We start from the raw sequence: 13,260 nt of genomic DNA on the forward strand, positions 1-13,260 counted from the left end.
TCCAGGTGGCAGTAGAGAAGACTCGGCAGCCGGTCCAGTTCACTCCCCAAGGCAAATGAACAGTACCTTCAGTCCAGTGGACCCACTAATACAGTGCTCACCCCAAGAGTATAAAAAGCAGTCAATGCTACATAGAGAAATTAAAGGGCCTTTTCCTTTTTGGACACCTGTAGCATATCCGCAAAATGTGCCATAATTGTCTAATACAGGTTGCACCTCAGGCACCAAAGCCGGGGTGTAACAGTTACCTCTGCACTCCTTTACCTGCGTCTATGGCATCATTAAATAGCCAAGCAAGAGGAAGGGGGGGGGGGGGGTGACATGTGCCATTTGCATTAACCAACTATTAGCTGACCATTATAACGGGCGCTCAGTTCCACACCCAGAGATTTGGGGGGACCTCACATACCTACCAGGAGGCAACTATGATTATTTGGGTATGAAGCTTGTGTCTTATTATATCCGGCATGTCCCAATATCAGACAGCCCCTTTAAAAAGGAGTTATCCAGGATTTTTTACCCACGGGGCTCAGCATTGATTGGCAGGTGGTTGCTAACTAGCTGTCTGTTCTGTCCTGTGACGACACATGGATGGACACATCAGTCCGTACACTTGTATCAGATTCTATAAAAATAAGGAAAAAGTATAAACTCACCCGACTGATCACCGCAGCCAATTCTCTCATCTCACTATTAGCACCAAGAAACGAGCTGACCGGCTTCAGTAACCTTTCCTAGAAAATAATAATAAAAAAAAAAAAAGTTACTATCTGTAATTTAGCTGAATTATTACAAAATGTAAAAAGGTATTTGTATCAGCAATATCCAGCAACTTCTCAGCCATTAATGAGGAGTGGCGTAACGATCCACAGTCCATGGAGAACAACCTGACCAACTCTATGAGAAGGAGATGTGAGGCAAATGATAGTCACATCAGATACTGACTGTTTTTTTGCACATATTAGAGTGGCCTTTTATTGTGGCCTGCCTAAGGCACACCTGTGCAATAATCAAGCTGGCCAGCCTAAGGCACACCTGTGCAATAACCAAGCTGGCCAGCCTAAGGCACACCCATGCAATAATCATGCTTGCCAGTCTAAGGCACACCTATGCAATAATCATGCTGGCCACCCTAAGGCACACCTATGCAATAATCATGCTGGCCAGCCTAAGGCACACCTGTGCAATAATCATGCTGGCCAGCCTAAGGTACACCTGTGCAATAATCAAGCTGGCCAGCCTAAGGTACACCTGTGCAATAACCAAGCTGGCCAGCCTAAGGCACACCTGTGCAATAACCAAGCTGGCCAGCCTAAGGCACACCTGTGCAATAACCAAGCTGGCCAGCCTAAGGCACACCTGTGCAATAATCATGCTGGCCAGCCTAAGGCACACCTGTACAATAATCATGCTGGCCAGCCTAAGGTACACCTGTGCAATAACCAATCTGGCCAGCCTAAGGCACACCTATGCAATAATCAAGCTGGCCAGCCTAAGGTACACCTGTGCAATAACCAAGCTGGCCAGCCTAAGGCACACCTGTGCAATAACCAAGCTGGCCAGCCTAAGGCACACCTGTGCAATAACCAAGCTGGCCAGCCTAAGGCACACCTGTGCAATAATCATGCTGGCCAGCCTAAGGTACACCTGTGCAATAATTATGCTGGCCAGCCTAAGGCACACCTGCGTAATAATGATGCAGGTGGATGGGTTATCGCCATAAGGGAGAAGTGATCACGAACACAGATTAGACAAATTTGTGAACAATATTTGAGAGAAAAAGGCCTTTTGTGTCCATAGAAAAAGTCTTAAATATTTGAGTTGGAGCAAATGCAAAATGAGTTGAGTTTATATTATTGTTTACTGTATAGCTCTGTAATCTATTTTATGCCTTGCCAAATTTTATCATTACTGCGCTGTCACAGTATGTTGAAAATGTTAAAAAAAAGAAAAAAAAAAAGGGTAAAAAAAACAAAGATAAAATAAAAAGTTGTCCAAGTTCAGCAAATAATTTGGGTCACATTAAAGATGCAATCGGCTAAAGGATAGTTTGTTTGGTCATCGGCCGGGATCATCCAGGACATAGGTCCTATAACTTGCCCGATACAATCCACAATCCGTCCGTGTAACTTACAGAAGGGTCGGGGTTGTAGTTCAGGGTATTCATAGCGATTTCGTTGGATGCTCCTTTTATTGCGTCCTGGATCATTCCACGAAAGTCAATGATCTGTCCCTGTGCAAGAAACAGCCAATAATGAGACGCAAGTGCAACAATGTGTACATTATATCATCTCTATCGAGGCAGAAGGATTCTCCAATGGGATAAATTAAAATTGAATCATTGTATAATTAAAGGGATAGGAAGATCGGAAAGTATCCGGCTTCTCAGACATAGTCTTCATCTTTATTAGTAGGAATTTAAACACATTCCTACATCCAAACAATAATACGTGTATGGCGCAACGATGTGTTTGTGGTGCCAGCGGTTGTCTTCGCTCTTGGCAGTGATGCGGTCCCGGGCTCCGGACTATACTAGGCCATTACGGTGACCAATTTTTTTTTTATAATTAAAAGGAACATTGTGATGACATTCCATTTTTTGGTCACTTGTCCACTGAGAACCATGTACAGGACGGGGCTGATGTTATCAACCAGGGGCAATGAGGCTGGACGTTATACACAGGCTGCGGGATGGCAAGAGGATATTATACCCTGGGGTAATGGAGCCAGGTGTTATATAAGGTGGAAAAGGGATAATGAGGGGTCGGATCAGAGGCAGATGTTATACATCAGGGGCAATGAAGGTATATGCTAGTGCCCTGGGGGTGGGATAGGATGTCGAGGTGCCATACATTATACACTAGGGGCAAGGGTACCGAATGTTGTAAACCAGGGACAATGAAACTGGGTAATGGGGCAAGATGTTATACACTGGGGCAGGAGCCGGATTTTATAAAATGGGGGCAGGGGATGAATGTTATACATTTGGGGCAATGGGACTGGATTTTACACACTAAGGGCAATGGGGCCGGAGGTTATACACTGGGGAAGGGGGGGGGGGGCAATAGGACCGGATGTTAAGCCTGCTTTACACGTGTCGATATGTCGTGCGATCGCACCCGCCCCCGTCGTTTGTGCGGCACGGGCAATTAGTTGCCCGTGTCGCACAAAGTCGTAACCCCGCCGTCACACGTACTTACCTTCCAAACGACCTCGCTGTGGGCGGCGAACATCCTCTTCCTGAAGGGGGAGGGACGTTCGGCGTCACAGCGACGTCGCACAGCGGCCGCACAATAGAAGCGGAGGGGCAGAGATGAGTGGGACATAACATCCCGCCCACCTCCTTCCTTCTGCATTGCCGGCGGCCGCAGGTAAGCTGCAGTTCATCGTTCCCGGGGTGTCACACGGAGCGATGTGTGCTGCCTCAGGAACGATGAACAACCCGGAGCGCAGAAGGACGTTCGATTTTTAGAAAATGAACGACGTGTCAACGAGCAACGATAAGGTATTTTTGCTCGTTCACAGTCACACGCTACAATAAGTCAAACGATGCCGGATGTGCGTCACTAACGACGTGACCCCGACGACATATCGTTACATATATCTTAGCGTGTAAAGCGGCCTTTATACACTGGGGGCAATGGAAGCAGATGTTATACACTGAGGGCAATGGGACTGGATGTTATACACTGGGGGCAATGGGGTCAGAGGGTTATACACTGGGGGCGAGGGGCCGACTGTTATACACTGGGGGGGGCAATATGACTGGATGTTATACACTGGGGCAACGGGACCGAATGTTATACACTGTGGGCGAGGGGGCAACAGGACTGGATGTTATACACCAGGGACAATGGGACCGGATTTTATACACTGGTGGCAATGGGACCGAAGGTTATACACTGGGGAGGGGGGGGGGGGGCAACAGGACTGGATGTTATACAATGGGGGCAATAGGACCGGATGTAATACGCCAGAGGTGAGGGGCCGAATGTTATACACTTGGGGCAATGGGACCGTATGTTATATACTGGGGTGAATGTTATGGGTAAGAATAAACAAATGGAATTCATCGATTAATTCATGTCCCAATACTTTTCTCCATCTTTCCTCATAGCTTGCAACAATGCATCAGGGCAAATACAGTGGAGCACACTTACTAATGCTGTAAGACAGTATGGTTAGTGCAGGCAGTCTAAAAATGCAGCAAATTTGCTACTATGGTGTTCGTGACATGATAGACCTGACACACCTTGGTAGAAGTTAAGACACCTTACTTACTTGTCTTACCATTAATTTGCACCAAAAACTGCACACACCAATAATAAATTACGACTCTCCTTAGTTATACCCAATTCTGGACTGAAAAAAAGGCACATGTCACAGCGAGAGTCTACTTGGGGAAAAATATTCAGAAACTCGCCTAAAAAAAAAAAAATCTTTGACCCTGAATTGTGGCACAAGGTACCCAGGAAAATAGACGCAACCACCTCAGTAAATGTGGCCCAATAAATATCCTGAAGTCTGGATTACTAAAAAGACCATAGACTGGACACCATTGTAGCAAACCCTCCGCTGTGAGAAGGTCTTCATCCTGCTTTATAGGCATTGTACCGACCCTTCTCTGTGACGCGCCGTCTCCTCCATTTTTATTTACAGCTGAAACATTCAAGCCAAATTCTGCGACCTCCGGAGGACTGGTGCTACCGTTTTCCTGCAAAAATATATAAGAATTAAAATCTGCAAAGAAGGGAATTTTGTTTACTTACCGTAAATTCCTTTTCTTCTAGCTCCTATTGGGAGACCCAGACAATTGGGTGTATAGCTTCTGCCTCCGGAGGCCACACAAAGTATTACACTTTAAAAAGTGTAACCCCTCCCCTCTGCCTATACACCCTCCCGTGCATCACGGGCTCATCAGTTTTGGTGCAAAAGCAGGAAGGAGAAAACTTATAAATTGGTCTAGGGTAAATTCAATCCGAAGGATGTTCGGAGAACTGAACCATGAACCAAAAGAACAATTCAACATCAACAACATGTGTACACAAAAGAACAACCAGCCCGAAGGGAACAGGGGCGGGTGCTGGGTCTCCCAATAGGAGCTAAAAGAAAAGGAATTTACGGTAAGTAAACAAAATTCCCTTCTTCTTTGTCGCTCCATTGGGAGACCCAGACAATTGGGACGTCCAAAAGCAGTCCCTGGGTGGGTAAAAGAATACCTCAATAAAAAGAGCCGAAACGGCCCTCCTCTTACAGGTGGGCAACCGCCGCCTGAAGGACTCGCCTACCTAGACTGGCGTCTGCCGAAGTATAGGTATGCACTTGATAGTGTTTCGTGAAAGTGTGCAGACTAGACCACGTCGCTGCCTGACACACCTGCTGAGCCGTAGCCCGGTGCCGCAATGCCCAGGACGCACCCACGGCTCTGGTAGAATGGGGTTTCAGCCCTGAAGGAAGCGGAAGCCCAGAAGAACGGTAGGCTTCGAGAATCGGTTCCTTGATCCACCGAGCCAAGGTAGACTTGGAAGCCTGCGAACCCTTACGCTGGCCAGCGACAAGGACAAAGAGCGCATCTGAACGACGCAGGGGCGCCGTGCGAGACACGTAGAGCCGGAGTGCTCTCACCAGATCCAAAGAGTGCAAATCCTTTTCACATTGGTGAATTGGATTAGGGCAAAATGAAGGCAAGGAGATATCCTGATTGAGATGAAAAGGAGATACCACCTTAGGGAGAAATTCCGGAACCGGACGCAGAACCACCTTATTCTGGTGAAAAACCAGGAAGGGGGCTTTGCATGATAGCGCTGCAAGCTCAGACACTCTCCGGAGTGATGTAACTGCCACTAGAAAGGCCACCTTTTGCGAAAGACGTGATAAAGAGACATCCCGCAGCGGCTCGAAAGGTGGTTTCTGAAGAGCCGTTAGCACCCTGTTAAGATCCCAGGGTTCCAGCGGACGCTTGTAAGGCGGGACTATGTGGCAAACTCCCTGCAGGAACGTGCGGACCTGCGGAAGCCTGGCTAGACGCTTTTGAAAAAATACGGAGAGCACCGATACTTGGCCCTTGAGAGAGCCGAGTGACAAACCCTTGTCCATTCCGGATTGGAGGAATGAAAGAAAAATGGGTAAGGCAAACGGCCATGGAGAGAAACCGTTATCAGAGCACCAGGATAAGAAGATTTGCCAAGATCTGTAATAGATCTTGGTGGACGTTGGCTTCCTGGCCTGTCTCATGGTGGCAATGACATCCTGAGATAACCCTGAAGACGCTAGGAGCCAGGACTCAATGGCCACACAGTCAGGTTGAGGGCCACAGAATTCAGATGGAAAAATGGCCCTTGTGACAGCAAGTCTGGGCGGTCTGGAAGCGCCCACGGCTGACCCACCGTGAGATGCCACAGATCCGGGTACCACGACCGCCTCGGCCCGTCTGGAGCGACGAGAATGGCGCGACGGCAGTCGGACCTGATCTTGCGTAACACTCTGGGCAGCATCGCCAGAGGAGTAAACACATAAGGCAGTCGGAACTGCGACCAGTCCTGAACTAACGCGTCCGCCGCCAGAGCTCTGTGATCCTGAGACCGTGCCATGAATGCCGGGACTTTGTTGTTGTGCCGTGACGCCATGAGAGCGACGTCCGGCGTTCCCCAGCGGCGACAGATCTCTCGAAACACTTCTGGGTGCAGAGACCATTCCCCCGCATCCATGCCCTGACGACTGAGAAAATCTGCTTCCCAGTTTTCTACGCCCGGGATGTGAACTGCGGAGATGGTGGAGGCTGTGGCTTCCACCCACTGCAGAATCCGCCGGACTTCCTGGAAGGCTTGACGACTGCGAGTGCCGCCTTGGTGGTTGATGTATGCGACGGCAGTGGCGTTGTCCGACTGGATACGGATCTGCCTGCCCTCCAGCCACCGCTGAAAAGCCAATAGGGCTAGATACACTGCCCTTATTTCCAGAACATTGATCTGAAGGGAAGACTCTATCGGAGTCCAGGTTCCCTGAGCCCTGTGGTGGAGAAAAACCGCTCCCCACCCTGACAGGCTCGCGTCCGTGGTGACCACAGCCCAGGTTGGGGGTAGGAAGGATTTTCCCTGCGATAGAGAATTGGGAAGGAGCTACCACTGAAGTGACGTCTTGGTTGCAAGGGAAAGAGAGACGTTCCTGTCGAGGGAAGCCGACCTCCTGTCCCATTTGCGGAGAATGTCCCATTGGAGCTGGCGTAGATGGAATTGCGTGAACGGCACTGCCTCCATCGCTGCCACCATCTTCCCCAGGAAGTGCATGAGGCGCCTTAAGGGGTGTGACTGACTCCGAAGAAGTGATTGCACCCCTGCCTGCAGAGAGAGCTGTTTGTCCCGCGGTAGCTTGACTACCGCTGGCTGTGTATGAAACTCCATCCCGAGGTAAGTCAGTGATTGGGTCGGTGTCAACTTGGATTTCGGGAAGTTGATGATCCACCCGAACTGCTGGAGAGTCGTCAGAGCGACTGTAAGGCTGTGTTGACACGCCACCCGAGAAGGGGCCCTGACTAGGAGATCGTCTAGGTAGGGAATCACCGAGTGGCCCTGAGAGTGTAGGACCGCCACGACGGATGCCATGACTTTGGTGAAAACCCGTGGGGCTGTCGCCAGGCCGAAAGGCAATGCCACGAACTGAAGGTGTTCGTCCCTGATGGCGAAACGCAAGAAGCGTTGATGTTCGGGTGCGATCGGCACGTGGAGATAAGCATCTTTGATGTCGATCGATGCTAGGAAGTCTCCTTGTGACATCGAGGCGATGACCGAGCGGAGAGATTCCATCCGAGAAACCGTCTGGTTCTCACGTGTCTGTTGAGCAGTTTGAGGTCCAGAACGGGACGGAATGATCAGTCCTTTTTTGGCACCACAAACAAGTTGGAGTAAAAGCCGCGACCACGTTCCTGAAGGGGAACAGGGGTCACAACTCCTTCTGTCTTCAGAGCGTCCACCGCCTGAAAAAGTGCGTCGGCCTGAGCGGGGGGCGGAGAGGTTCTGAAGAAACGAGCCGCAGGACGGGAGCTGAACTCTATCCTGTAACCGTGAGACAGAATGTCTCTCACCCATCGGTCTTGAACATGTGGCCACCAGGCGTCGCCAAAGCGGGAGAGCCTGCCACCGACCGAGGATGCGGTTAGGGGAAGCCGAGAGTCATGAGGAGGCCGCCTTGGAGGCAGTGCCTCCTGCGGCCTTTTGGGGGCGTGACTTGGACCGCCACGCATAGGAGTTCCTCTGGCCTTTCTCCTGCCTGCTGGACAAAGAGGATTGGGGCTTGGCGGAGGGACGAATGGACCGAAACCTCGATTGTATTTTCCGTTGTTGAGGTCTCTTAGGTTTGGACTGGGGTAAGGAGGAGTCCTTTCCCTTGGATTCCTTAATAATCTCATCCAATCGTTCGCCAAACAAGCGTTCGCCAGAAAACGGCAAACCGGTTAAGAACCTCTTGGAGGCCGAGTCTGCCTTCCATTCGCGCAGCCACATGGCCCTGCGGACTGCCACAGAGTTAGCGGATGCCACAGCTGTACGGCTAGCCGAGTCTAGGACTGCGTTCATGGTGTAGGAAGAAAAAGCTGACGCTTGAGAAGTCAGAGACGCAACTTGCGGAGCAGAATTACGTGTGACAGCATTAATCTCAGCCAGATAAGCTGAGATAGCTTGGAGTGCCCACACTGCTGCAAAGGCCGGGGCAAAAGACGCGCCCGTGGCCTCATAGATGGACTTCACCAGGAGCTCTATCTGCCTGTCAGTGGCATCCTTTAGCGATGAGCCATCTGCAACCGATACCACGGATCTAGCCGCCAATCTAGAGACTGGAGGATCCACCTTGGGACATTGAGCCCACCCCTTAACGACTTCAGCGGGGAAGGGGTAACGCGTGTCAGTGAGGCGCTTAGTAAAGCGCTTGTCCGGAACCGCTCTGGGCTTCTGGACAGCGTCTCTGAAGTTAGAGTGATCGAAGAACGCACTACGTGTACGTTTGGGGAACTGGTGTTTCTCCTGCTGAGACGCCGACTCCTCCACAGTAGGAGGCGGGGGAGAGAGATCCAACACCTGGTTGATGGACGAGATAAGATCATTCACTAATGCGTCCCCCTCAGGTGTATCAAGGTTAAGGGCGACGTCAGGGTCAGAACCCTGAGCTGCGACGTCCGCCTCGTCCTCCAGAGAGTCCTCAAGCTGGGAACCCGAGCAGCGTGAAGAAGTTGGGGAAGATTCCCAGCGAGCCCGCTTAGCCTGTCTAGGACTGTGGTCCTGGCAGGAGTCCTCCGTGTGGGACCTAGGGCCCAACCTGGGAGCGCGCTGCGGCTCGGACCGAGAGGGGCCTGGAGGTGACGATCCAACAGGGGCCGGGACCTGTGTAAGGACCGGTCTGGACTGCAAGGCTTCTAGCAGCTTGGCAGACCATTTGTCCATAGACTGAGCCATGGATTGTGAAAGTGACTCAGAGAGTTTTTCAGCAAAAGAGGAGAACTCTGTCCCTGCCGCCTAGACAGGGGGAGCAGGGGGGTCTACATGAGCCGAGGGGTCCACTAGTGACCGAGACACCGGCTGAGCAAGTGAAACAGGGGTCGAGCATTGCTCACAGTGAGGGTAGGTGGAACCCGCAGGTAACATAGCCCCACAAGAGGTACAGGCCACAAAAAACCCCTGTGCCTTAACAGCTTTGCTCCTTGTGGACGACATGCTGTTGTCTCCTAGGAGAATTATCACTGAGGGTATATGGGCAAAAAACCGGGTATACAGCCCGACCGAACAGAAATATATATATAAATACGTATCTATTCCGGCACCCTAGGGGGGACCAGCACCGGGTTACCGACCGCTAACAAGCGGAGTGTGTGCCTCCAGATTCCCAGCCTTAGGTCCCCCCGGAGCTGCAGAGCTGTTCCTGAGAATCCTCCACCGGCAGAATGCCCAAAAAATGGCTACCGGAGATCTCAGGGGAGGAGTGGAGCCGTGGGTGGCGCCAGGAAAGTGCGGGAATCTGGGGTCCCCACAGTGATCAGTGAGGGGGGAGGAAACATGCAGGATGCTCCAGCCCTCACATCCGACGTCAGGTCGGCAGTCCCGCCCTTACCCCTGACAAGCAGGCCCGGGGGCGGGATTTTTGCGACTAGGCCGCAATGAAGCCGGGGACTAAATTTGAGACCGCGCCCGACAAGCAGGCACGGTCGGCGCGGAAGTCCGCCGGTCTTCTCAATTCAGCAGCTGCCGCAGCGTCCCGGGAAGAAGGTGCGCTCCTGCACAATCCCCAATGGGGACACAGAGTACCTTAGAGTTGCAGGGCCCGGTCCCTGAGGTTGAATAGACTCCGGTCCGGCAGATTCCCACAGGGGCTGCGGAGGGAGCACGGTCCCAGCAAATGGATTACCGGTCAGGATCCCACTTCTCCCAGAGCCGCTAAGGGATGGTGAAGGAGACGGCATGAGGCTCCGGCCTTTGTACCCGCAATGGGTACCTCAACCTTAACAACACCGCCGACGTAGTGGGGTGAGAAGGGAACATGCCGGGGGCCCCGTGGGGGCCCTCTTTTCTTCCAACCGACATAACTAATATGAGAATGCATGAGTGGATGTGTGCCTCCTTCCACACAAAGCATAAAACGGAGGAGCCCGTGATCCACGGGAGGGTGTATAGGCAGAGGGGAGGGGTTACACTTTTTAAAGTGTAATACTTTGTGTGGCCTCCGGAGGCAGAAGCTATACACCCAATTGTCTGGGTCTCCCAATGGAGCGACAAAGAAATTAAAAAGTATTCGCCACGTTGATTAATCCTTGGTCCGTGGCATCAGAGCAAGTACCAACAGCAGAGGTCATACATGTCCGCTATGTACGGTGCGTACTACACATCCCAGCAGTCTCAGGTGATCTCGGATCCCCCCACCTGTCTGGAGACCTCTCTGTTTGGTGCCTTCTCCGCCATCCTGGCGTGTGTCCTGGACACCGGGCGCTGGATGATATTGTGGTTGGTGATTCTCGGCAGACCCTGGGAGGAATTGCTGGCGGTTCTGGGGAAAAGGAAGGAAATAAATATCATGCCCAATCCTTTCCAAATTATCCCAACGTTTCGTATTTTTCAGATTAGAAGACGCACTTTTCCTCCCAAAAATTTGAGAAGAAAACGAGGTGTGTGTCTTATAATCCAAAAGTAGGTTACTAGGGGGTGGTGGAGAGGGGTCACAGGAGGCAGGGGAGATGCTGCGCCTGCGGGCGCTATGCTGCGGGCGGCAGGATGTGCTGGACGTTGTGCTGCGGGTGGCAGGATGGGCTGGACATTGTGCTGCGGGTGGCAGGATGTGCTGGACGTTGTGCTGCGGGTGCTGTGCTGCGGGCGGCAGGATGTGCTAGATGTTGTGCTGCGGCTGCTGTCCTGCAAGCGGCAGGATGTGCTGGACGTTGTGCTGCCGGCGCTGTGCTGCAGGTGTTGTGCTGCGGGCGGCAGGATGTGCTTGACGTTGTGCTGTGGGCGCTGTGCTGCGGGTGTTGTGCTGCGGGCGGCAGGATGTGTTGGACGTTGTGCTGCGGGCAGCAGGATGTGCTGGACGTTGTGCTGCGGGCGGCAGGATGTGTTGGACGTTGTGCTACGGGCAGCAGGATGTGCTGGACGTTGTGCTGCGGGCAGCAGGATGTGCTGGACGTTGTGCTGCGGGTGCTGTGCTGGACGTTGTGCTGCGGGCGCTGTGCTGCGGGCGGCAGGATGTGCTGGATGTTGTGCTGCGGGTGCTGTGCTGCGGGCAGCAGGATGTGCTGGACATTGTGCTGCGGGCGGCAGGATGTGCTGGACATTGTGCTGCGGGCAGCAGGATGTGCTGGACGTTGTGCTGCGGGCGCTGTGCTGCGGGCAGCAGGATGTGCTGGACGATGTGCTGCGGGTGCTGTGCTGCGGGCGGCAGGATGTGCTGGATGTTGTGCTGCGGGTGCTGTGCTGCGGGTGGCAGAATGTGCTGGACGTTGTGCTGCGGGTGCTGTGCTGCGGGCGGCAGGATGTGCTGGACGTTATGCTGCGGGCAGTGAGGCAGGGGCCGCCATCCTGAAAATATCGGAGGTGCAGCCTTCAAATAATGGTGGCTGGAGTCGGCACGTGAGCAGATGGAACTATCGGCTCAAGATCTCATCTGCGCACGCACCGCCTCCGGCCCATTGATTCCCTGCAGTGGACTTAAGGAAAATGGCTCCCGAGATCTCATGTGCGCATGCGCCAACTCCAGGCGCTATTTCTTTGAAGTCTGCACTGCCAACCGCATCTGGATGCTCCTCCTGCCTCACAGTACCTGCAGCGACCATCTGGGACACCCGCTGCACCGCCCGCAGGATTGCACTACTTCACCACCGCCCTTCCCTCCTCCGGCCCTGCTCCGCCACAGCTGCCGCCCCCTTTCATAAGACACCACTGGATTACAATATGGAGCCTATAGTTTTTTGAAGAATTTAAAAAACAATATCCAGCATCTCCAGGAGGATAGGATGTAAAAATAAAGTCTTTATTCGATATAAAGGGTCATGACTAAGACCTGCATAGGTCGAAACGCGTAGGAAAAGCTCCTCTCTCACACCTGCCTTTGTTTTGCTATATGGTGATGGAAAAAAACCTTTATATCGAATAAAGACTTTATTTTTACATCCTATCCTCCTAGAGACGCTGGATATTGTTTTTCAAATTCTTCATGTGATTTTCCACCCAGGTCAGGGTGTTTCCGTGCGTCGGAGGTTTGACCAGGAGTGAAGAGGGGTAAGCTGAAACTTTCACATTTATCTACCTATATTTTTTTTCCCCCTCTAAATTTGGGGTGCGTCTTATAATCCGATGCGTCTTATAAAATGAAAAGTATGGTATGTCATCAAATAAATCAGGAAATAATAGTTCTATCCATTGGCAGATGAATTTACACTCTCCTGCTGAAACACTCTGTGCTGCTTTTAGTCTATACACCCATTCGGCGCATATCAATACTGTTAACAGCTACGCATAAGGCGGTCTATCAGTAATGCAGCGTGAGAAGATGTAACGAGCAGATTTACCTTCTGAGTTTTCCTCCACTTCGAGGCTTTGCGAACAGTTTAACATCTATTAAAAAAAAAAAAAATATGAAGAGATTAATCTTTGACTATATACATAGACCACACTATGAATATATACATAGACCACACTACACAGTAATATATACTATACTTTCAGCCAGACGTCTCCCTACTCTACATACTAACAGAGGACAGGGGGTTCTAGGCTATCCCTAACCTCCGGA

General features: G+C 51.7%; 1 protein-coding gene across 1 annotated transcript in view; it reads right to left on the minus strand.

The window, feature by feature from the left end:
• KATNAL2 (katanin catalytic subunit A1 like 2) overlaps nucleotides 1-13,260 on the minus strand; it is an 83,020-nt gene that overhangs the window by 39,993 nt on the left and 29,767 nt on the right. The window contains exons 4-8 of the mRNA XM_075327402.1: nucleotides 13,037-13,082; nucleotides 10,902-11,025; nucleotides 4,619-4,714; nucleotides 2,135-2,233; nucleotides 657-734 (exon numbers count right to left, since the gene is read on the minus strand). Coding sequence (XP_075183517.1) covers nucleotides 657-734; nucleotides 2,135-2,233; nucleotides 4,619-4,714; nucleotides 10,902-11,025; nucleotides 13,037-13,082 — 443 coding nt within the window. The remainder of the gene's footprint in view (nucleotides 1-656; nucleotides 735-2,134; nucleotides 2,234-4,618; nucleotides 4,715-10,901; nucleotides 11,026-13,036; nucleotides 13,083-13,260) is intronic.

Source organism: Anomaloglossus baeobatrachus, chromosome 1, assembly GCF_048569485.1.
Source record: "Anomaloglossus baeobatrachus isolate aAnoBae1 chromosome 1, aAnoBae1.hap1, whole genome shotgun sequence".
Lineage (NCBI taxonomy): Eukaryota > Metazoa > Chordata > Amphibia > Anura > Aromobatidae > Anomaloglossus > Anomaloglossus baeobatrachus.